Source organism: Coregonus clupeaformis, unplaced genomic scaffold (genome assembly GCF_020615455.1).
Source record: "Coregonus clupeaformis isolate EN_2021a unplaced genomic scaffold, ASM2061545v1 scaf0196, whole genome shotgun sequence".
Taxonomy (NCBI): domain Eukaryota; kingdom Metazoa; phylum Chordata; class Actinopteri; order Salmoniformes; family Salmonidae; genus Coregonus; species Coregonus clupeaformis.
The window spans coordinates 528341-549928 of record NW_025533651.1 but is presented as its reverse complement, the minus strand read 5'-3'; the positions used below and the strand labels follow the sequence as shown (position 1 = coordinate 549928).

The following is a 21588-nucleotide window of genomic DNA, read 5'->3' as shown; positions in this document are numbered from 1 at the left end:
CATGTCTAACTCTGTCACCCAACCAGACTGGGGTTAAAATACTTTTTCAGGTTTTTCAATTATTTTACAATACATTTCAAAACAAGTAAACTTTATTTGAAGAAAAAAAAAGACACTCCTGTGCATTTAACCCAGGTATTTTAAAATACTTACAAATACAATTTAGTTGTAACCATTCAAATACTAAAATAAAGGTACTTGTTTTGGGCTGTGTATTTGAAAATACTCAAATACAGGATGTGTATTTGAAACTACTCAAATACACAGAAAAAAAGTATTTATATAACAAATACTCAAATACACATGTATTTGAACTCAGGTCTGCACCCAACTCTTACACGTAAAAACAGAAGCTGTACTAAACAGTTTCTGTAATAGTTCTTTATCCTAGGGAAGGTGATCAGAATTAATTGCGCTGTCCACAACAGTCATCTCAGGCCTTTTATCTGATCTTAATGCAACCCATTATAATGATGATAGAATACAGTTTGCTATGGTTCAACACCCTTTATTTTGTCTATTTATTTTGGAACTAAATATATTGAAAAAGCAGAATTGTTAGATAGAGGGATTATTATTTCCTGTACATATTGTTAGAACATAGCTAGATTTGATAAACAGCTACAAGCAACCATACAAGTGGCGCAAAAGTCTTGATTAACATGTTTCAATACTCCTATTGAGTAACATAAATGAAAGCAGTTCCAATATCAATTCATACAGAGTGGCAGATCTTTACTGAGAATTAAGCATCTATGAGGATATAGTGGAGGCTTCTTTTTTAGTAACAGAGGCATTGTTGGCATTCACCTTGAGACTGTTACTTTCTTCTTTCTCATTCTTACATTTGATCCCAAACAAGTTGCAGAGCTTCATCAGCATCAGATCCACTATCTCCTCCTCCTCTGATGTCTGTAAAAAAAAAAAGTTTTGGACCTCATCAGTCAAATCTGATGTATTGGTCTTACATTGATTCACCTACAGTAGCCAATGGTCACTGTTAAATGGTGGTGTTGATACTGTATTATTTAAGTGATAATGCCCTCGAAGCCGGTATTTGGAGGATATATTGGCACGGGTGTTGTTAGCAGCTGCAAACCGTGCCAATATATCCTCCAAACACCGGCTTCGAGGGCATTATCACTTTTATACAACAGGTTACCAACATATTCAAATAATTATCGACATATTTTCATTAAAAACGTTATTTTTGATTAATTTATTCATACTATTTCATCCTTCCACAAGATATAGTCCTGACACAAATCTAGGGTTGCTACGCAAGCCGCCTGCTCATTCAGTCTTTTTGTTCTGTATCTATGGACGCGACCCAGTCGTTCAGTCTTTTTGTTCTGTATTTATGGACATGACCCAGTCGTTCGTTCTAAATGTTCCATTGCCATACTGGCTGGCAACGTTCTTATCCCTTGCTTGCTAGCTAGCCAACTACGGCTAATTTACAGTCACGTCAAAAAGTGCAGCCAGAATAACAGCAAAGTAGCTGCATTTGCATTTGTTTAAACTGTTTTCTAGTGACATTTATTTGGATACATCCATAACAATGAGCTAATGAGGCACGATTTCGCTTGGCATAGAAAATGTGCTCACTCGTCAGGACACTGTTGTTCAGAGGAGCTAGCCAACATCACAGCTAACACAAGCACTTCAAACTGAAGCTGGAAAGATTGCAAACTAGCTGCACTTCGTTTCGTTTGACCTTTTTTCAATTGCCATTTCTTTGTATATATCCATAAAAATGACGCCAGCTGATTCATGATTTCGACTGGCTGACAAACGCTGCCTGCCTGTCTGTCTCCTCCCGACTCCCGACACATTCATTACTATGGGACAGCTGGAGATCAAATTTGAATATTGAAACAATGTTTCAAATGTTGGAGAGACAGACAGCAAGGTTTATACAAATCTCCGCTGTTGAAAACTAAATGTTAGTCTAAAAGAAATGTGAGATAATGTCTAGATGCTTTTTATAGTGGAGATCAAGTTTATAAATTGCTTGGCTGGGCTGACAAGACAGTGGATTGTGCAGTCAGATGGAACAGAGTAAATAGGCATTTAACGTCATAGATTTAGCCTGTGGTAACTTGTGGAATAGACACCGGCTGGAATGCAGTTTTAACCAATCAGCATTCAGGATTAGACCCATCCTTGTATAAATTAGGATAAGCACAGAATATTATATGATTATGATGCACAGTACCTTGTGATGTATTTTCTCTTGGGTGAACGCCACCAGGATGACAGAGATGAACAGGTTCAGAACCACAAAGGTCATGAATATAATGCAGGAGCCGATGAGGAATGCACCAAGCACCGGGTTGTAATCAAGAACCTGGATTGGAAGGAGATGTTACCAATCATAGACCTGCCATCATGACCATAGCTGTAATTTAGAGAGCTGTCCTTTCCTTTACTAACCTCGTCATAGTTAAAGATGCCCAGTTGCAAGCTGACCATGGTCAGAGCAGAATCCAGGAAAGTCCTATATGAGTACAGCTTCCAGCCATACATCAGATTAGACTGCAGACAATGATCACATGATAGATTTAGTCTCAAAGCGCAATGAATCATAACTCAGCTGTGAAAAGTGAAAGATTCTGATAAACTGATGAGACAATTATCACAAAAGCAAGCACATCACAATTTTTTAGGAATACAGATGCATTGCTGCAAGAGAATGCCAAATGGGAAAGTTGGAGAAGGAAAGCACAAGAATGAACGTTTTCCAGGTAGACCCTTACAGTAATAGAATAGGCCAGGAACATAATGGTGATGACCACGAGGAAGCCTGATATGTCTGTCCAGGCCCGTTGCAGTGTGGCTGTGATCATGTGTAGCTTGGGGTTGAACCTCATCAGGTGCCACAGTTTGACTGTAGCCAGTAGCACCAGGAATGCGATCAGATACCCCAGCACTGCATCCGCTGTGGCTGTCTCACGGAAACTGACAAACCTGGATAGAGAGCGGAGATGCTAAACATCACACAGGAGCTGACTATCAGTAGAGATGTGAGACTGAGGATAACAAATGACCCATGATACCCCAACACAGTGTGAACTCACTGCTCTTTATGGTTGTGGTAGTACTCCATGTCCCGGTTCCCTAACAGGGTCCTCTTGATGAAGACAGACAATGCGCTCCAGCTCAGGAGGACGATGGCCAAATCCAGCAGGTTCCACTTTGTCTTGAAGTAAGCCCACTTCTGCTGCTTCATCAGCTTTCCCTGTGAGGAGATGAGAAGAGTTAGACTGAGGAGGAATTCCAGAACAATGGCACTAGACCATTGCGCCACTGATTTTATACTCTTTACACATAAGAAAGGTATTTAAATGACAGCTTACCTGAACAAACATGTAGTAGAGGATAAAGAGGAAATAGATGACCTCAGAGGCCATGACAAAGATGTGGAGTCCACCGGTGGACTGGTACAGTCGGACACTCTGCAGCTCACTGTGAAACTGGAACGCTCCTGAGAGAATAAGACAGGTGCTGACAATCTGAGCTTTGGGTGCCTTTAAATACTTACTTTGTGCTGTATTCATGGAGTGATATAACAACTGTCTCACCTACAGCTGTGGTCTCCAGCATGAGTGTGACAATGCAGAAGAGGTTGACATTGGCATTGTACACGGTGAACTCTACAAAGACTGCCCGGGTGAACATATCAAGCCAGGTGTTGTCAAACAGATACTGAAGGGTACTGCAGGGACAGAAAACATGGATTAATTAAATTACACCCTTCAATACACAGGCCCGGAATACAGCATTTGGGGCCCCGGGGCACGAACTTCAATTATATTAATTTTCTCTTCTGCATTTCAACAAATTTTTTGTCTAAAACGTGCAGTTTTAGAATGCTATTCTACACATTTTGTCATGAGGCAGATTTTTTTGTTGCAGTTTTAAAGATAATTTCCTACTATTCTACACCTCCTAGTGTGCCTCATCGGTAATCTGTCCCTCTCAATACACAAGACGGATTTGATTTGCTATGGCATGATAATTGTGATCAATTTGAAGCATTGGTAATTGTGAGCTTACCTGCTAGCATTCTGTGAGTCAGGGCCCAGGTCCACCACAAACCCCCCTCCCCTGTAGAGAACCACACGACCCCAGATGGGTTGGGCTCTGAGTCGGGCCTGGGTTTGGTATTGCCAGGGGCTGCGGAGGGTCTTTGAGGTGTTTTCACTCCCCGAGCGGTTCCAGCCTGGCCCATAGGAGCCCATGTCCTCCACCTCCCATGAGTATGGAGCATGACAGTCAGGAACAGACTGGCGCATGGAGCGGGCGATGCGGCAGGAGTTCTTCTGCACCCTCACCTGGCGAAGACGGGCATTACCAACCAGTTTGGAGTTCCCATCTGTGATGAAACCTATAACACACAATTTGCTTTTGTTGACACAGGACTCAATCTTTACCTTTTTTATGAGATTTTAGAGCTTCATGTTTCTCCAAGAAATAAACATCCTCTTGTTTTTGAGTAGAGAATGCTACCTGGGTACTCTCCAAAGAGGTTGCTGAGAAGAGAGGTATTTGCCCAGGTGAACACATTTCCGTGGCTCATGCTGTCTGAGATCCCTTGGCTGAAGCTCTGCCGAATGTGCTGAGTCAGGAAGTAAGCGTTAGGGTCCCTCTGACCATACGCCACCAGGAGCAACATCCACATGAACCCCATGTAGGCTGCAAAAGAATCATAGGCCTTAAACATGTATGTTAACCAATAGGGGCAGTGGATGAAAAAGCGGTTCCTCTTACTGAGAATCTCTTTGATGAGGGTGAAGACCTTCTGCTCCTTGATCATGTTGTTCCTCATCCTCTCGATGTCTATGGGAGGAGGGGGCTGGTAGAAGCTGCATGTGCTATCCCTCCTGACAGCCCACACTGCATCAGGGTCATCTGTGGACCAGATTGTGTCATCTCACACTGCTTAATGTTGTAAAAGTTTAGCTAATGTACAAGTAAACAGAATTTCCCCAAAACTGTGAATAAGGAAAACAAAGAACCTGGGTTTCTGAGTGCCCCCTCGATTTTTGGATCCCCATACTCCTCCTGATCAACTTTCTTCAGAACGAGAGTAAAGAAGGCTGCAAAACCTAGCACCTGTGATAAGAAATCCACATAGCAATACCTAGATTACAGATAGATATTTTACATTGAAATTAGAAAGTTATAATCTGATTTCTCACCTTCAGCGGCTGAATGATCAGGAGGCTCTGAAAGAAAGACACGGCCATGGAGATGAGCCAGCTTATAGATTGGTCCTTCCCATAGGTCAGCCCATAAATCATGGTGAAGTATCCTGATACTCCGCTGGTGGCTAACACCAGTATCCAGCCAATAAACACAAACCACCAGGGAAGCCCGCCTTGACAGCACTTTTTACTGCCACTGTCCCCATCACTGCTCTCTGCTTGGCCTGGGCTTCGAGCCAGCTGGTCCCCTCCAAGGCTGGAAGACTCCAGCAGCCCCTTCATGCCCTGGACCTGCTGCACTGCCCGGCAGTAGCTGTCTGGGTTGGGGAAGCGAGAGGGTCCCAGTAGGCTCAGCTCCTTCTCTACATGACGTAGCTGCCTGTACAGATACTGGCTGTTGTTGCTCCTTTTCTGGCTCCCATCCCCAGTCTTCTCAGGGCTCCCACACAGGCTGGTCTCTGAAAACAGAGGGGCATAGGAAATACTTGGGTCAGACAGAGTTTCAAACTTTTAACCAATACTGATGATCATCAATGTAGGATCTGGAGGCTTGGGCTGTACCTTGCAGATTGACTGCCCCTAATGAGAGAATGAGTGATCCCTCTTTCTTGGAGGCATCAGTGTAGAACTCCCCACCGTCTCGGTTCTGTTGCCGGATGATATCCTCCACCAGAGAGAGCAGAGTGTTGATATCAGTCTGTTGTCCAGGCTTCATCTCTAACTCCAGGCGTGGAATGGGGCTCTTCATAGCCTTGGAGAGTGACTGGGCAATATTCTTTATGTCCTGAGAGAATACAGTAAATTAACAGCCTTGCTAATGTGGCGAGAATACAGAGTAAAGGCAATCAACTGTCTTGTTAACATATAGACTAATATGTTATAAATTGTGTTCTTACACTGGTACAGTTATGCCCTATGAGAGATGTTCAACTGCGCATGTGCGAAAATAAAAAAAAGGGCATTCCCGCGTTCTGGTTAAAACACCAATGATGAACATGTGTGTTTATTCCTCTGTTAAGTAAGCCGGTATTCCTGTCCTGAAGATGACAGCACCAACAGGTTATGGGCCCAGGAGGGAACATGGAAGCCGATGGAATAGATTATGTTTCGACGGAGATGAAAAAAACTATGAGTTATGGGAGACTAAGTTTTTGGGGCACTTGCGTTTACTAGGGCTAAAGGCCACCATATTGAGCGTAGATGAAGATGAAGAAGACAGAGAGAAAAATGAAGAAGCCTACGCCGAATTGATACAGGTTTTGGATGATAAAAGTCTTTCCCTGATAATGAGAGAAGCAGCAGATGATGGGAGAAAAGCGTTAAAGATATTGAGGGAACATTATGCAGGTAAAGGGAAGCCACGTGTGATTAGCCTCTACACTGAGCTAACTTCTCTTCAGAAAGCCAGTGACGAAAGTGATACGGATTATATCATTCGTGCTGAGACGGCTATTACAGCACTGAGGAATGCTGAAGAGACTTTAAGTGACGGGCTGTTGATTGCAATGATTCTGAAAGGTTTGCCCAAATAATTTAAGCCGTTTGCCATCCACATAACGCAGAGTGACGAGCCGACAACTTATGGCAAGTTCAAAACCAAGTTGAGGAGCTATGAAAGCACCGAGAAGTTTAGCGCCATTTCCACTGACGACAACGTGATGAAGGCAAGTAACATTAAAGTTAGCTGGCCAAGAGGAAGAGATAAAGGGACCGAGATAACCTGCTTCAACTGTGGCCAGAAAGGGCACAAGGCCCGGGAATGTACCGTTACTGGAGAGCACAGAGAACGGAGACAGTGGTGTAGTTTTTGCAAGAGCTCCACTCATACTGACGCAAATTGCAGACGAAAAAGAAGAGACAATGTGAAACAAGCAACAGATGCTCAAGGCCACACATTTGCATTCAAAATAAGTGACTGTCAGGTTCGTGGACTGAAACAAAAAGGGCTGATGGTTGATACAGGAGCAACGTCACATATAGTCACGGACATCGGGAAGTTTAAGGAGTTTGACGAGACTTTCAAACCGGAAAAACATTCAGTGGAGCTGGCTGACGGAACAAGAACGAATGGTGTCGCGGAGAGGAGAGGTGCAGCGGAGGTTTACCTGAGAGACAACACGGGTCGTCGGGTGAAAACAACGCTGACGAAGGCGCTGTACGTGCCGTCGTTTCCACAGGACATTTTCTCTGTTAAAGCAGCGACAGCCAACGGAGCTTCAGTCAACTTTCGACAGGGGTGTAACAAGCTCATCCACAAGAACGGTACCACTTTTGACATCGAGGAGTACGATAGACTTTACTATCTTAACACTGTAAGTGATGAAAATGATGATGGATGTCATGGGTGCTATGATATTCACACATGGCACAAAATTCTTGGCCACTGTAATTTTGAGGATGTGTCAAAGTTAGAAAATGTGACAGAGGGAATGAAAATCACAGGTAAGATAGACAAATCTACCCTCAACTGTGGAAAATGTGTTCAGAGCAGAAACAGAGAGCCTGATGAAAAGGCAAAAGCAGCTCTTGAGCTTGTGCACACTGATTTGGCTGGCCCTATTGAGCCAGAGGCGAAAGATGGGTTCAGATATACTCTAGCATTTACGGATGATTATTCAGGGGCAGTTTTTGTGTATTTCCTAAAAGCAAAGAGTGATACTGTAAAAGCTACTGAGAAGTTTATTGCTGATGTGGCCCCTTATGGAAAAATAAAGTGTGGCAGGTCAGATAATGGCACAGAGTACACAGCCAAAGAGTTCCAGTCACTGCTCAGTAAGAATGCCATAAGACATGAAACTTCAGCCCCTTACTCACCCCATCAAAATGGGACCGCTGAGAGAAATTGGAGAACACTGTTTGAAATGGCAAGATGCATGCTACTTGAGAGCAACCTACCAAAGAAATTGTGGACATATGCTGTAATGACTGCTGCAGTAATTCGCAATAGGTGTTACAATAAGCGTGTAGGACAGACTCCACACTACATTTTTACTGGGAGAAAGCCTGATCTTTCAAAGATGAAAGAATTTTGATCTGTTTGCTATGCATACAGACAGAACAAGAAAAAGTTGGACTCAAGATGTGAAAAGGGTATTTTTGTCGGGTATGATAAAAATAGTCCAGCATACCTAGTCTACTACCCAGACACTGGAAAAGTTCTTAAAAACAGATTAGTCAAGTTCGTTACAAAAGGTGTAGTCGAACGCCAAACTCAGACAGATTTGGAAATGAGTGATGATCTTCATGGGGAGAGATTTGAATCCCCCATGCCAAAAGCCAAGATGGCAGATCAAAATTCCGAAGAGACACAAGATGTGCAAATCGAGACTTCAGGTAGTCAGAGTCCACGCTATCCAGACAGAGCGAGGAAGAAACCCCAGTACTTAAAAGACTATGAGTGTAAAGTGAAGTGTGATGACCAGATACCACCTAGTGTTGACTACTGCTACAGAGTTATGTGCAATGCACCACAAACCTTCAAAGAAGCAATGATTTCACCAAAATCAGAGATTTGGGCTACTGCTATGAAGGAGGAGATGGATTCCCTTATGGAAAATGATACATTCACATTGACCACACTGCCAGAGTTAAAAATGCAGTGGGGGGCAGGTGGGTCTATGCGGTCAAAAACAATTCAGATGAGACTGAGACATACAAGGCAAGATATGTTGCAAAGGGGTATAGTCAAGTGGCAGGAATAGACTATAAGGATACTTTTTCTCCAACTGCAAATATGACATCAGTACGTTGTTTGATGCAGCTAGCAGCTCAGTATGACTTAGAGTTACATCAGATGGATGTCAAAACAGCATATCTACATGCTCCTATTGACTGTGAAGTGTACATGGAGCAACAAGAGGGTTTTGAAGTCAGGTCAGATACAGGTGAGCAACTAGTCTGCAAACTGAACAAGTCACTGTATGGCCTGAAACAGTCAGGAAGGAACTGGAACAAAATGTTGCATGATCACCCAGCTGATCACTGTGTTTATAACAAACAAACTGCAACAGAATAATTTGGGTCGATGATCTAATTATCGCTGCTAGTGATAGTGACTCACTCACAAGTGTAAAAGAAATGTTAAGTGAAAAATTTAAGATGAAAGATCTTGGGAGGCTTAGACATTTCCTAGGCATTGATTTTACACAAAGTGAAGGGAAAATAAAGATGAACCAAACAAGGTACATAACCAAGATACTGGAAAGGTTTGGTATGTCAGACTGTAAAACAAGGTCAACACCATGTGAACAAAAACAAAACTTTGATGGTGATGGTGAACCTATTGATTCAAAAAGGTATCGTGAAGTGATAGGCAGCTTGATATATGTTATGACATGTACAAGACCGGATATCAGTTGGATTGTCAGCAAGCTGTCACAATACCTATCAGAACCAAAAGAGCAACACTGGATAACAGCTAAACATGTGTTGAGGTACTTGAAGGGGACAATGAATCAGGAGTTGTGTTACAAAAAGGGGGTGGAAAAACTCAACCTCGTAGCATATAGTGATGCTGATTGGGCAGCAGATCAAAGTGACAGACGAAGCATAACAGGGTATTGTTTTAGTTTAACTAAATGTGGACCTGTTATTTCATGGAGGTCTAAGAAGCAGCCAACAGTAGCTTTATCTACATGTGAAGCAGAGTACATGGCACTGGCTGCTACTACACAAGAAAGTTTGTACCTTGTACAGTTATTGGGCGAGATGGATAGTAAGTGCCAATATGCACCAGTAACAATCTTTGAAGATAACCAAGGTGAAATTGCTCTGTCAGAGAACCCAGTATGTCGTCAGAGATGTAAACATGTCGACATCAGATATCATTTCATTCGATCTGCACTCAGTGATGGCAAAATAAGTATTGAATATTGTCCAACGGCAGACATGGTTGCAGATGTTTTGACTAAACCTGTAACGAAGTTCAAAAATGAAAAATTATTGGGTTATATGTTTGGAATGTAAACTGACATTTGTGAGATGTATAACTGTAAGCTAAATGTGTTGATAGTTAGGTTGAATACGACTTGTACAGTATAAGAGCAAGTGGGGGTGTTAACATATAGACTAATATGTTATAAATTGTGTTCTTACACTGGTACAGTTATGCCCTATGAGAGATGTACAACTGCGCATGTACGGAAAAAAAAAAAGGGCATTCCCGCGTTCTGGTTAAAACACCAATGATGAACATGTGTGTTTATTCCTCCGTTAAGTAAGCCGGTATTCCTGTCCTGAAGATGACAGCACCAACATGTCTACTTACAAATCATGACTGACATACAGTATCTAAAATTAGATTTTATGCTAGGGATTTGTTGGCTTCAATTGGAATATTAATATATTTACTTATTTTACCTTGATTACTGTGTCTGGCGTGAGTTCTCTCTCCCTCTGTGGGGAGGGGGGCTGTGAGGGAGACACTCTGCCAGTCTTCCCCTGCTTGGACACCTCTGCCTTGGGCTTTCTAGGCTTCATTTCTCGGGGGCGGGTGTTTCTGAAGATACCCACAATGAGGAGATTAATTGGAAACGTTATGATTGAACTTTGAACTCCAATCATCAGCTGCTGCCAGGTGAACTCGATATGACCTTCAGGAGAGAGAGAGAGAGAGAGAAACTGTTCTGAAAACATGTTTTTATTTCCAAACAGCATCAATACTGTGCAAGCGTCCATACCCAGGTCCATGGTCTGCTCAGAGGGGTCGGTAGGGATGCCCCAGAATATGATGCTGGTCAGCATGGTGCAGAGCAGCAGAGAGAAACAGCAGGAGACTCGCTGGACACATGTGAAGGTGCTCGTTGGAGGCCGGCTGATCACAGAAAACCAGATGTGGCCATCACAAAAATCCTTTGCCGTCCTCATGAAGAACAGATTACTGCAGAATATACGGTATAGGAAGCTTGTTACACAATGGACAATTATCTTGTTATTCATATTTTACCATTCCAAGGTGCATTCAAGTTTTATCTCACCTGAATTTCTTCAAATCCATTTCCGTGGCTACAGGGAAAACCTTATCCACAGTGCACTCACTCATATCTATGGCCAGCCATGAGTTACACAGGAAGTGCCACTTCTGTCCTGTCTCTACATCTTTCACCATAACTTTGTTTATGTACCTGCAAAAAAACTCTTATCGTCAACAAGGCCTACATCTTCACTTCAAAGTTAAACTTTGGTCATCGATTTTCCCCCTCCTCCCACTCTCCTACCAGGCAGGGTGCCCCCCTGAGTTGTCGTGCCACAGCCTGATGCTCTGCAGCTCCCCCAGGGAGAAGGGTGTGGTCAACAGGAACGTATCCACTGCACCACTCTCAAACACAGGCTTGTCAGGGTCAGTGAGGTGGTGTGGCTCACTCTCTCCCTCCGTGCCCAGCAGAGTCACAGTAACCTGCAGCAGCAACACAGGGTCAGGGTCAGGGTCACTGAGTGTGGTTTTATCAGAGAACAGAATATAATGTCCTGCAGCAGTGGGAACTGTTGCTACTGACCTGAGAGGAGGTGGACGCACCACGCCGATGCCCAGTGCTGATATTCAGCATGTAACAGTATTCAGCCAAGGGGTCATTATCTTCCAGCACTGTCACCTTCACCTACAACAAGTAACAGTTGAAGGTAAAATTCCCACATTCAACAGCAAATTCATTGGCAAAGATAATAAAATGGTAGCAGTGGTTTTTCAAGTCAGACCTTGGTTGTGTCCTGGATGTCCTTCCTGCGTGCCCATATGACCACCAATACGTAAGCAACAAAGATGGAACCAATAAAGCACACCACCACAGGATTTTGGGCGAAGGTGGCAAAGAGCTCAGCCGTACGTGACACGTCTACGAGGTTGGGCATGACAAAGAAAGAGTTCCCGAAGAAGGTCAAGTGCGTACATAAGCACTGGGTGGCCAATGGCGTGGTTAAAGGACCAACCTAAGGAGATCACAGTTGATTTATGTATTTCATTATGGCCTGGTCTAGGATTGCAGGGATGCTGCAATGTGGCTTTGTTTTATCATAAGGTGTTGTGTCATGTAGTACTTGTTGCACTCACCCTGCAGCCATCTTCACTCCAGGTGGATTTGGTTTCATTCCAATACTTGCACTGGGAAGCAATGGAGGTGACAGTCACAGTGGCATTGACAGATTTAACCCCTGCTTCTACAATGGGCCTCACCACAAGGTAGTGCACCCCAACCTTTCCTGTCAAATCTTTGGGACCCAGGACCCAGGTGTATCTCTCCTCTGTTCCCAAAGCACACACACACACATACAATTTCTAAACATGAAATGTTATCCGTTCATAATGCTTCACAATTGTTATGTCTATGTGATTCATATGTACGTTCAGGAGGTTTATCACCTTGTGTGTTGCTCTGGTGAGGCATCTGAGTCTTGGCTATGTATTGCTTATCGTTTGGGTAGTCTTTGTACCCCAACAACAGTTGAAAGGTTATGTCCTTCGATGGCTTTATCTTCAGCACCAGTGTTACATTAGGTGAAGGGACGTCGATCTTCAGTGTGCTGTGGTTTCCCAAGTACAGTATTGTGCTGTTTGCTTGCCCTCCTTCAGGCCTTGGCAAGAATATCTGAGCATCAAAGAAGAGATTATGTTTTTCAAAGAAGAGATGAAGAGATTATAATTTCTTATATACAACAGGATGTCATTCGCCACTGATATCTGATCCAGTATCTGCAATCTTATATCTTTAATTTCATAGGGTATTATTAAGGCAACAGTAAATTTGTTGCACTCTCAAATTACATAGAATATGCAGGGGTTTGCAGCACTCTGACCTCAATCTCCTCAGATAGGTTCTCTATGGGGATGACAGAACCATTTCCTCTGGTCAGGGAGACAGACCCTACAGTGCCAGTAATATTGTTCTCCTCGCTCCATGAAAATGGGTTCTTCTTCAAACTCAGCATCTGTAACAAGTGGGAAATAGTGAATCAAGAGAGAGGGTTTAAAAACCAGACCTAATTATTCATCAACAAAACTAACAAGTACAAAAATACCAATTCACGCAATGAAAATCCCTTTCATGCATATTGACTCATGATAATACATACATACAGTATATAGGCCCACATGCACACTTACTCGCACATCCACTGGTTCCTCTGGAGAAAGGACATCAGCACCCAGGTGAGGGAAGGAAAAGCTTGCAGAGGAGCTTATTGGGTTGCTTATAGACTGCATCTGGATAGTTTCTGTTGACACTCTGAGAGGACATGATATGCTGTCACTCAATATTGAGGCCACATAACTGTTGCAATTTCTTCCAGACATTGCATTGTAACAGAAATTAAAATATATTTCTGATGTGTTACAATCGTTGCTTATATCTGAAACTACAGTTCCCTTTCTTATGTCCTCTGCCCACATTCTTTTTACCTGTTCACAAACACAGTGATCTGAGAGCTGTTGACAATCACAGGAGCTTCATCAACCTTCTTCCCATTCAACAGTGCACTCTGCACATTGTCCATGCCCTTGAGAAGTAAATTAGAGACTTCTCTCTGTGAAAGACAAACTGTTCAGTAAGGCTGCTTCATTACTGTCATTAGACTAAGTGAAGGTAAATATGTGCTCACATTTGAAGAGACTCCCAGGATATTGCTGGCTGCCTCTACAATTGGTGTAGCTGCCTGCACCATCTCTTCTCCACCATGCTCACTGACATTCATGGAGAGGAGGGAAGAGCTGAGGTTTGCCACCAGGAAGCTAGCTTCAAGCTGGAAAAGATAGACCATCTGAAATGAAGTCTTTATTCTTGGCACATTTTGACCAATAGGCCTATTTGTTTGTGTGCATTACTCCATGCTACCCTGCTTCCATGTGGGGCTAGGTCTATCCACGTGTACCTGAGCATTGGGACTAAGCTCATCATCCCGCATGGTGAGTCCTGCCACAGCTCTGGCCATCAGCTGCACATTCTGAGGAGTGCTGCTGGAGGTGTTCTCCAGTGCTTCAGTTATATTCATCAGCATCTGTTCTCGCAGCTTAAGGAGACATACCAACATTGAAGAAGGATGTTTAAAGCCCTTAACTTGGACCTTTTACATGTAGTCTTTTAAACTACCAAAACATACCACTATCTTTGTCTTAAAGTTAATATTCATTTAGTATCCCCCCCACCACACACACACACTCCTCATACCTTCATCCTGTTATTCTTTTCCTCACTGGAATCCTTATTCAGCATGTCCGACACAGACTTGAACATCTGTCCAAGGGTCTCTCCAGAGAGCATCCCCTGCTGCCCTAGATTAGCCACTGTGTCCGCCACTGCAGATTGGAGCTCCTGCACTGGAGTACCGGACTTGGCTGGCCACACCTTGCCAGATAACAATTAAATGAGTGCTCCAATTACTAAATGGATGTGAACTATGGAGCTGAAAGGCAAGACAGAGCCCATACATTTAATCATTAGTAAATTATAGAATTGATTATTGATTTTGTTTGCTATTGACAAACCTGAGTGGTGAATGTGGTACTTCCACGGGTCTTTGTGTTAAATTCTGTAACAGTCACCACTACCGAGAGCTTGTAGTTGCTGCTTATCTCTCCAAGAGGTAGGAAGATTAACGTTACTTTATTTACAGAACTGCAGCGCAGATGTTTACCTGAAAGATAAAGAATAAAAACTATCTGATTACATAGATATTTATTTTTACTAAATCAATATGGCATTTTCATCTTAATCCGGCTCTGGTGCTAAACTTCTTTGATGGGAGAAGGTCTCCTGAAATATACAACACTGGCAAAGAGGGATACTCACCTTGGTCAGTTTTAAAACAATATTGGCAGCCGTCTGTGCAGGATGTAGGTGTTGTACAGGTGATAGTGAAAGGATCCAGAACGGTGCCATTCAGAGGGAAAATACTACATGAAAGGGGACTTAAGGTGATAGCCGGAGCAGCGGTTACAGGTAGTGTAGTATCAGCAGGTGCAGGAGTAGTTACACCTGGTATCTGAATGGTGTACTTGGCATATTCAAACGTTTTCTTATCTAAAGAATGGTGATATAAAGGGATATTGATATCTTATTTCCACTTGTGAACATGTTACATTAGATACATTAGGATGAATCAATCCAAAATAAGCTCCTATAATTGGCTCAAACAGAAAAAGGGATGTGTAATTGATCAGTCGGAAATGTCTAAATATTACAGTTTTTTTGCACATTAATTTTTCTGTCAATACACTAAAGAACAGTTTGATGTAAGTTCAACATATCTGATGGACATCCTGTCATCAACTGTATTAACCAAACTTTTAGCCTGTACTTACAGTAAATGCTTTTGGCATTGAATACAAGAAATTGATACTCACCATAAACTATCACATTGATATTCTGAAACCCATCGGAAGCTTCTTTCAGATAGTTTTTGCTGACTTTGTACTCTTTCTGACCGTCCTGATCTTTTCTCTCCTTAAGTGGCTTTTTCCCTGCGTTGTTGTAACAGTTTTGCAGGGCACCCTAGAACACCACAGAATTCAAAATGTTGTCCTCATGTACACTGAACTCTGGCTATTGTATAGTCAATAACATGCAGTCCACAAATAATGTGTTTAAGCATCGATTTGTTTTATTTATCTAGAATATGTCAACTCCAAATTAGACAACATGAGTTAGTCAATTAATTGATTAATGCACTCAAAGAAACTCATTCACACATGAAAATCAATTAAAATATAATTGCATTCAGCATGCAACAGTAGAGGAATCTTAGACTTACTGTTGAAGGTTTTGGGTCCTCAATATGCCAAATTACCTCAGGGCAATTGGAGTTACAGTCCAGTTTTAATTTTACATCTTTTTTTACATCCACTGTTTTACAATTATCAAGGCAACTGAAAGAATATAGGTACGTTTTTAGCATAAAATAGATAATCTTAAGAACATTGGATTCACATTTTGTTACATAGTAACTTGATTATTGCTTCGTAATTACATAGCAATGGACTTCAGCAGTTATTGTTATCACACAAATGGAAATAGGAACAGTGACTATTCCACTTGTTGTACCAGAAACAGCTTACCTTTGTAATAACAAAGCAATTAATACATTATTATGTAATTATTGGGCATTTAATGCAACATTATTATTAGGATAATTACAGCATGCTACAGAGGCATGAGAGCAACTCAATGTAAATGTGACCAATTTACTTCTGAATTCTAATGAAATCAGTTAATTAATATGCTAATGAAATAACCCTGTGTACACTTAAGGATTACAAATCTGTTAATAGTTTTAACTAAATAATTTCTAACCCGATTCATTCTAGATATTTAGTAACTGTATGGCCACTTGTATATTGGACATCATAAATCCTTATGATGTCCAACATACAGGTAACTGCCAAAATAAAGGAAACCCTTGAGTAAATGAGGGATACAAAGTATATTGAAAGCAGGTCCTTCCACACAGGTGTGGTTCCTGAGTTAATTATGTAATTATTATTATCCTATCATGCTTAGGGTCATGTATAAAAATGCCCAGTTGCCCATTATTTTGGCTACCATGGCTAGATGAAGAGATGTCAGTGACTTTGAAAGAGGGTTCTCAAAGGAGCATAGGGGGTTTAAGGGGTGAGTGTGTGTGTGTGTGTGTGTGTGTGTGTGTGTGTGTGTGTGTGTGTGTGTGTGTGTGTGTGTGTGTCTCAGTCACCAGATCGCAACCCAATTGCAGACTTATGGGAGATTCTGGAGTGGCGCCTGAGACAGCGTTTTCCACCACCATCAACAAAACACTAAATTATGGAATTTGTAGTGGAAGATTGGTGTCACATCCCTCAATAGAGATCCAGGCACTTGTAGAATCTATGCCAAGGCGCATTGAAGGAGTTCTGGTGGCTCTTGATGGCCCAACACCCTATTATTATTTTGGCAGTTACCTGTACTTCTCTGAGGATGATGATGATGATGATGATGATACTAGAATTATTAATAGGCTTATAGGGATATTTGAATAGCAGTTTTTATACTATTGTCATTACCTGTTTTAAAATGATACTGATAGGATTTATCAATAAAATAGCATGACTTTGTTTAAATATATTCACTTCACTATTTTAAGCCTATCCCCATATTACCTAATTATAATGTTGGTGAATTTTGTTGGAGTAACCGTGATGCATCGGGATGTTGAAATCCAGTCAACCCATTTCCCATTCTCAACCCTTCTCTTCACAGAAAAAGTGTATTCAAAGAACTCAAATGGGTTTGGAAGACAATCTTTTTCAATCAAACGAGTCTTGTCCGTTGTTTTATCATTGCATTTCCCCTTCCCCTTACAGTCTTCTTCTATTGGAATTAGAAAGGGGAAATGGTTAGAAAACACCACCATAAGGACATGCTGTAAAAAGATGACAGACACGACACTGAGTAAACAGAGGAAAAAACGATTGAGATTGTTATAGAAAATTGAAATTACATTGATAAAACAAAGTTTATAGTCATTGTTTTTCATTTTATAATAGGGTGAGATGAGAGGGTTCTCATCGACAGCCTTGTGGCTTAAAGGCCTTAAGTAGTACTTACTGCATTCCCATTCAAATTGGCTCCTCATTCCATTAGATAGTCCTCCTAAGCCAGTTACCTCAAGTTTGACGCTTTCAGTGTCTTGACTGGCAGTTTCTGGAATGGCAGTGATTCTCAAGTTATAAGCTCGGCGAACTCTCATATGCTTTTCTGTCTGGGGATGAAAATAAATGTGTGAAGAAAAACTGCAGGAAAATAATTACCATCACATTAGTGAAAAAGGTGCTACCTGTTTAATGTTAAAGAGGGAACAAATATATATTTTTAAATACTTAGCTATTTCACATACTGCGTTTACATAGTCATCCCGCCTGAGGTCTGAACTGTTGTGACAAACTGCTGTTGTGTTCCCCACATCCACATCCATCTGTGAGAAGACATTCCAGGCCCTGACTTTCACTTGCAAATATCCTGTAACAAAACAGCTGACATAAATAATATAAACAAGAATATTATAAATAATCTTTTTTTTTTTTAAAGGTATCTTCATCTGTCACTGTTTTAATCCCTGATTAAGGTTTGTTGGATGACACTTTGAGTAGATAGGTTAGGTACCTTGGATAGTGGTTGAGATATTGTAAACCTGCATGCTGCTGTTTTGCATGTCTCTGGTCTCAGAGATGCTGTCGTTGGCTCCAGACACCTGGAAGAGAAGCTGCACCGGGGCTCCCCGATCCAGGGAGACTCTAACATAAAGGTCTGAGTCTGGACACTCTCCCTCCTCAGCCATCACTGATCCCAGGAGGCCCTCCACAGGCTCCAGCAGACACACCTGCAGCTCAGTGGACACACCCAAGGATGAGACCCCGTTAGAGGCATGCAGGGTCAGCTGATGGCAGCCAGAGCCCAGCTGTTGCTCCACCTCTGGTCCCACTGTGATGTTGTGGGGGACGATTCCTCTGACTGCTGATGAATTGGCCACCAACATCTCACCACTGTGGATTTTGTAGGTCACATTTGTACCTGTAGATAGCAAAGTTGTCTCATTCTACCAAGATTTGTACCTTCGGAATTGTCAGACTGGATGCTTTTATTTTTGCCTATGTTGGTTTTAATTACCTGCTTCTACTTCAACCTGGATTTGAAGGGGGCTTCCGTACAGGGCCTTGCAGTTTGCGCTATCTGTTGGGAGGTTCATGCTATAGCATTTGATGACACCAAACTCCCCGATGGGCTCCTGAATGATGATGTTTTTCTGACCTGTGGACCAGAGACACAGCTTGTTGATGAATATGATTGTATGTTCCAGATGTTAGTCTCCACTCAAGCTTATTCAAATACAATAACTGAAATTTACCAGACTAGAACAAAGTGAATAGCCTACTTGGGTATTTTTGTTTAGTTTCATTTGAAATGCATCACATTGCGTTCTGTATTTGAATTGAATGTATTCTCATGTGTGTTGCTGTATTATTTGAATGTGCCTGAGGGAAAAAATAATGTTCATTGGCTGATGATGCTGTGCCATTTTTCACATTGTGGTCGACTGAAGATTAGTTGTTGTATAATCCAACTGATGAGAAGTAGAGAGATTAGAATCAAGCAGAGAAGCAGGTAGTACAGGTGTAAAGGTCTGAAGGCTACACAGCAACCACTGCTTCCTATATACTGAGGTAGAAGAAAAATCACTTTACCTAGTACATACTGTAACAGAGCAGTATTAGCTGTGTAGACAATAGGTGACATATACTGTAGGCCTATTTTTGTCACTGCAGAAAGTGCTACTAATAATGTAAATTATTTGTGATTATCAATATCGTCTTCATCATTAGGCTGTCTTCCTTTTTAGAATTGAGTTGCACAAAAGCCATTACATTTATGGGAGGGGTATCAGTGCACACTGTTTAGATAGAGGATCATTATTACAATGCCTAGTCTAAATGTCTGCCATTCATACATGAAACACTAGCTTAGGAGTACAAACAGTGCAATATTTTAAGTGCAATGGTCAATATTTACTACCTTGTATTTCTATTGGTTTTTATGGTTTTTACAACCAAAGCATGTAATTTCAATTGAAAGGCTATATTCAATGGCTTTGCTTTTATTCAGCTTCTGTGGTTCCTGTGTGACAAGACATCTTTTATGTTGATTATTCAATAGCTCCTTCCTCAAGTGGAATTTTGTTTTAGTGCATTTCCCTTCGCTACAGCTGTGTTTGTTTTACAGTATTAACAGTTCTACCCAGCTGCACTCCTCGCTCTCTGCCTCACAAACACACACACACATCAAATACAAACCAAATTGGCAGATGAAGTGTAGCTCCTGGCTACAGTTGCTTGTTGCCTCCCACTGAAACCCTGAGCTCCTCAGTATGTGACCACAGCCAGCCCCTGGACCAGGGTCGTTCACCCAGTTAGAGTAGCTGACATCAGAGCCATCAAGCCAGGAGAGAGGACCTGAGGATGTGCAGCACACACAATTATTAAATTATTATATTCTATATACACTGAGGGTACAAAACATTAGGAACACCTGCTCTTCAAAGTAGAGGAAATAAAGTATTATTTCCCCACAATATTAGACCTCCCATCTGTTCAACCTGACATGCTTACTTTGTACTATCTAGTTAATTTGATATAAATATGACAGCTTGTGTTCTCATGAGGGATATCAGAGGCATTAATAAAATATGTTAAAAAAAGCAGGATGGAAAGGAAACAAAACTATTAGGTGATATTAAATCAAAGGACTGGACAGCATACCCTATTGAAGACCCTATTGAATGACAAGTGTTCCTCATCAGCCGGGTGCTGCTAAAAGGAGATATTCAAATGTACATGGTCTCTCAAATGTACATGGTCTACAATGGTGGGAGATTAACACATTATAAATCTCCCAGCAAGAGGCCAGCTGACGTGGGAGTCAACAAGCCCAGCATCTTAGTCTTAGGTTGGGAGACAGCAGTGAAAATTGAACGGTTTTCTGTACAATTTCTGCTCAATTGCAGAACAATTCATACCTCTTTTAAATATTAGGTCTCATACAATATCTTATTGATTTTATAAAACACAGCTATCATAAATCTGTTCAAATTTATGACTGAATACAATGCATTCTACTCCCACCCTTTGAGATCCTTTGCATGATCAAAGGATCTAATGCATTAGTGTCATCAAATAATGCCCACTTTAGTTGCCTAGGCTGCTCTCTTACCTTCAGCAACAGCAGAGTCCAGTGTTAGGTTCGGGGAGGCAGGTGCCAGACCCAGCCACCAGTCCTGCTCTGGCTGCAGGTGCCTCTGTAGGAACTGCTGTGTATCGATATTTAGAATGAAGGCCAGGTGTCCGCCATCCCGCTCACACCAACCCTGTGCACTGATGAAGGAATGCTGTAGACCCACAAACTCATAACAGGAGCCGTCAAAGCCCTCTTGGTACTCTGGGCAGGATAAAGCTGCTATCTCATCCTCAGCACAAGACAGGCTTAAGAGCAGAGCCATCAAGAGCAACACAGAGAGATTAGTGCTGTCCATCTTCACCCCTTTACCTGTGCACTGTTACTGGCAGCCTGGTGACATGCTGTCTTTAAAGGGACTGACATTACAGAATGACCTGTTATGGCTGACTGCGCTTGCTTTGTTATGTTCCAATGGACACATAATCCTTGTGTACAAACCAACAGACCACAGGCATCTAGTAAATGGTCTGTAATAAGGTCGTCAGGGAAGGTCCCTGTGTCAACAGTAATAATGGGTGCCTCTGAAGGCTGCCATTGATGTAACACACTGCAGTTTGCAGGTGTAGATAGACTTTATACAGGTTTGGCAGCAACAATCCAATGACCCAGATAAAGACCATCAGAGTTATCAAAGTCCAAAATACCTTACTGAC

The 21588-nt window shown here is 41.9% G+C and overlaps 1 protein-coding gene across 1 annotated transcript; it reads right to left on the bottom strand.

Moving 5' to 3' along the window:
- Window positions 1-714: 714 nt before the first annotated feature.
- pkd1l2a (polycystic kidney disease 1 like 2a) lies at window positions 715-21197 on the bottom strand. Its single transcript, XM_045214088.1, is given in 35 exon segments — window positions 715-912; window positions 2219-2350; window positions 2437-2538; window positions 2760-2970; window positions 3081-3241; window positions 3360-3487; window positions 3585-3718; window positions 4060-4390; window positions 4513-4698; window positions 4774-4914; window positions 5022-5118; window positions 5205-5668; window positions 5772-5994; window positions 10569-10801; window positions 10889-11088; window positions 11186-11332; window positions 11426-11604; window positions 11705-11806; window positions 11904-12134; window positions 12256-12446; window positions 12565-12790; window positions 12999-13130; window positions 13306-13426; window positions 13600-13940; window positions 14070-14207; window positions 14366-14542; window positions 14683-14831; window positions 15541-15688; window positions 15948-16140; window positions 17814-17851; window positions 18045-18166; window positions 18311-18718; window positions 18815-18955; window positions 19996-20154; window positions 20912-21197. Coding segments are annotated over 35 exon segments (6531 nt in total). The 3' UTR covers window positions 715-753.
- Between the last annotated feature and the right edge of the window lie 391 nt (window positions 21198-21588).